The 1,042-nt window shown below is 38.6% G+C and overlaps 1 protein-coding gene across 1 annotated transcript in view; it reads right to left on the bottom strand.

The window, feature by feature from the left end:
• The window catches only part of LOC119594143, a gene marked incomplete in the record, with an annotated part of 99,462 nt that overhangs the window by 80,138 nt on the left and 18,282 nt on the right, over window positions 1-1,042 (bottom strand). Inside the window, 2 exon segments of the mRNA XM_037943210.1 lie at window positions 71-243; window positions 740-865. Coding sequence (XP_037799138.1) covers window positions 71-243; window positions 740-865 — 299 coding nt within the window.

Below are 1,042 nucleotides of genomic sequence, written 5' to 3'. Positions count from 1 at the left end.
TCCACACATCAGGCAAAAACCTATGCAGAGGCAAAATTTTTATGCTGACATAGCATAGCCTGCAACATACCACTGTGGGGGCCTGAACCAGTGACTCCAGCTTGGTATGGGAGAACTCCAGGGAAATCACATTCAGCAGCTTGTCCTTGTCCTGGCTGTCAAAGTATCGCTGCCAGTCCTTCATTGTCATCTCCACATTCTTCTGTGTGTTCACATCCATCACGTCAAGCATTCTCCGTGACCCTGGGATAAAAGGAAAATTATATTTCTATGTACACAATTACAGACTGACTGACAGAGTAACTAGAATAAAAAATAAATAGAAAGGCTATGTGCTCTCCATCCACAAATACAGTATGCTGATGGGGAGAGAAATTTTGAAGAAAATCTAGAGCTTTATTCTAGTCACAAACACTAGATCTGCACTAGGCTCAAGATCGAAACACCACTGGGTTTCTTCTTGAGTAACCCCCAATCTGACTAGGGCTGCTAACTCTGACAAAGTTTAGTTTTGTTTAGACTGAGATTTCTGCACTAACATGACAGATCAAAACAATGATAAAATTAAATTTGAGACACATTCCTCATAGGAAAATAATTTGTGTCCAAATATGTAAAGACTACTACCACTTCAGAAGAAGGTTCACCTCAGGCATGAGGACTTGTAAATAAGACAAGTCATGGGAACTGAAACAAGAATGAAAACATATGCCAACTCCTCAGCTGGCAAACAACAAACCTACACACAGTCGCACATCATTTATGGTAAAGTCCGAACTGGGTATTGTAATGCCCAACTTCGATTTGTCTTTGAAGAGTAAGGGCCAATTAAATCCATTCTTCTGGACATGAGCCAAGGTATATTCTGTAAGTATAAAATGAACAGTATCAAAATTTAACTTGAAAGAAACAAGGTATAGTAAGATAAAATAGGCCAAGTTATAGACTACAGATATAATGTAAAAAGTAGACCGTAAATGAGGTAATAATATAGAAAGTAAGTCCTATGACATTAGTATAAACACCAGAATGGAGGAACACC

This window comes from Penaeus monodon, chromosome 33 (genome assembly GCF_015228065.2).
Source record: "Penaeus monodon isolate SGIC_2016 chromosome 33, NSTDA_Pmon_1, whole genome shotgun sequence".
Classification (NCBI taxonomy): domain Eukaryota; kingdom Metazoa; phylum Arthropoda; class Malacostraca; order Decapoda; family Penaeidae; genus Penaeus; species Penaeus monodon.
Note: the sequence above shows the minus strand (reverse complement) of the source record. Positions and strands in the feature narration are given on the sequence as shown.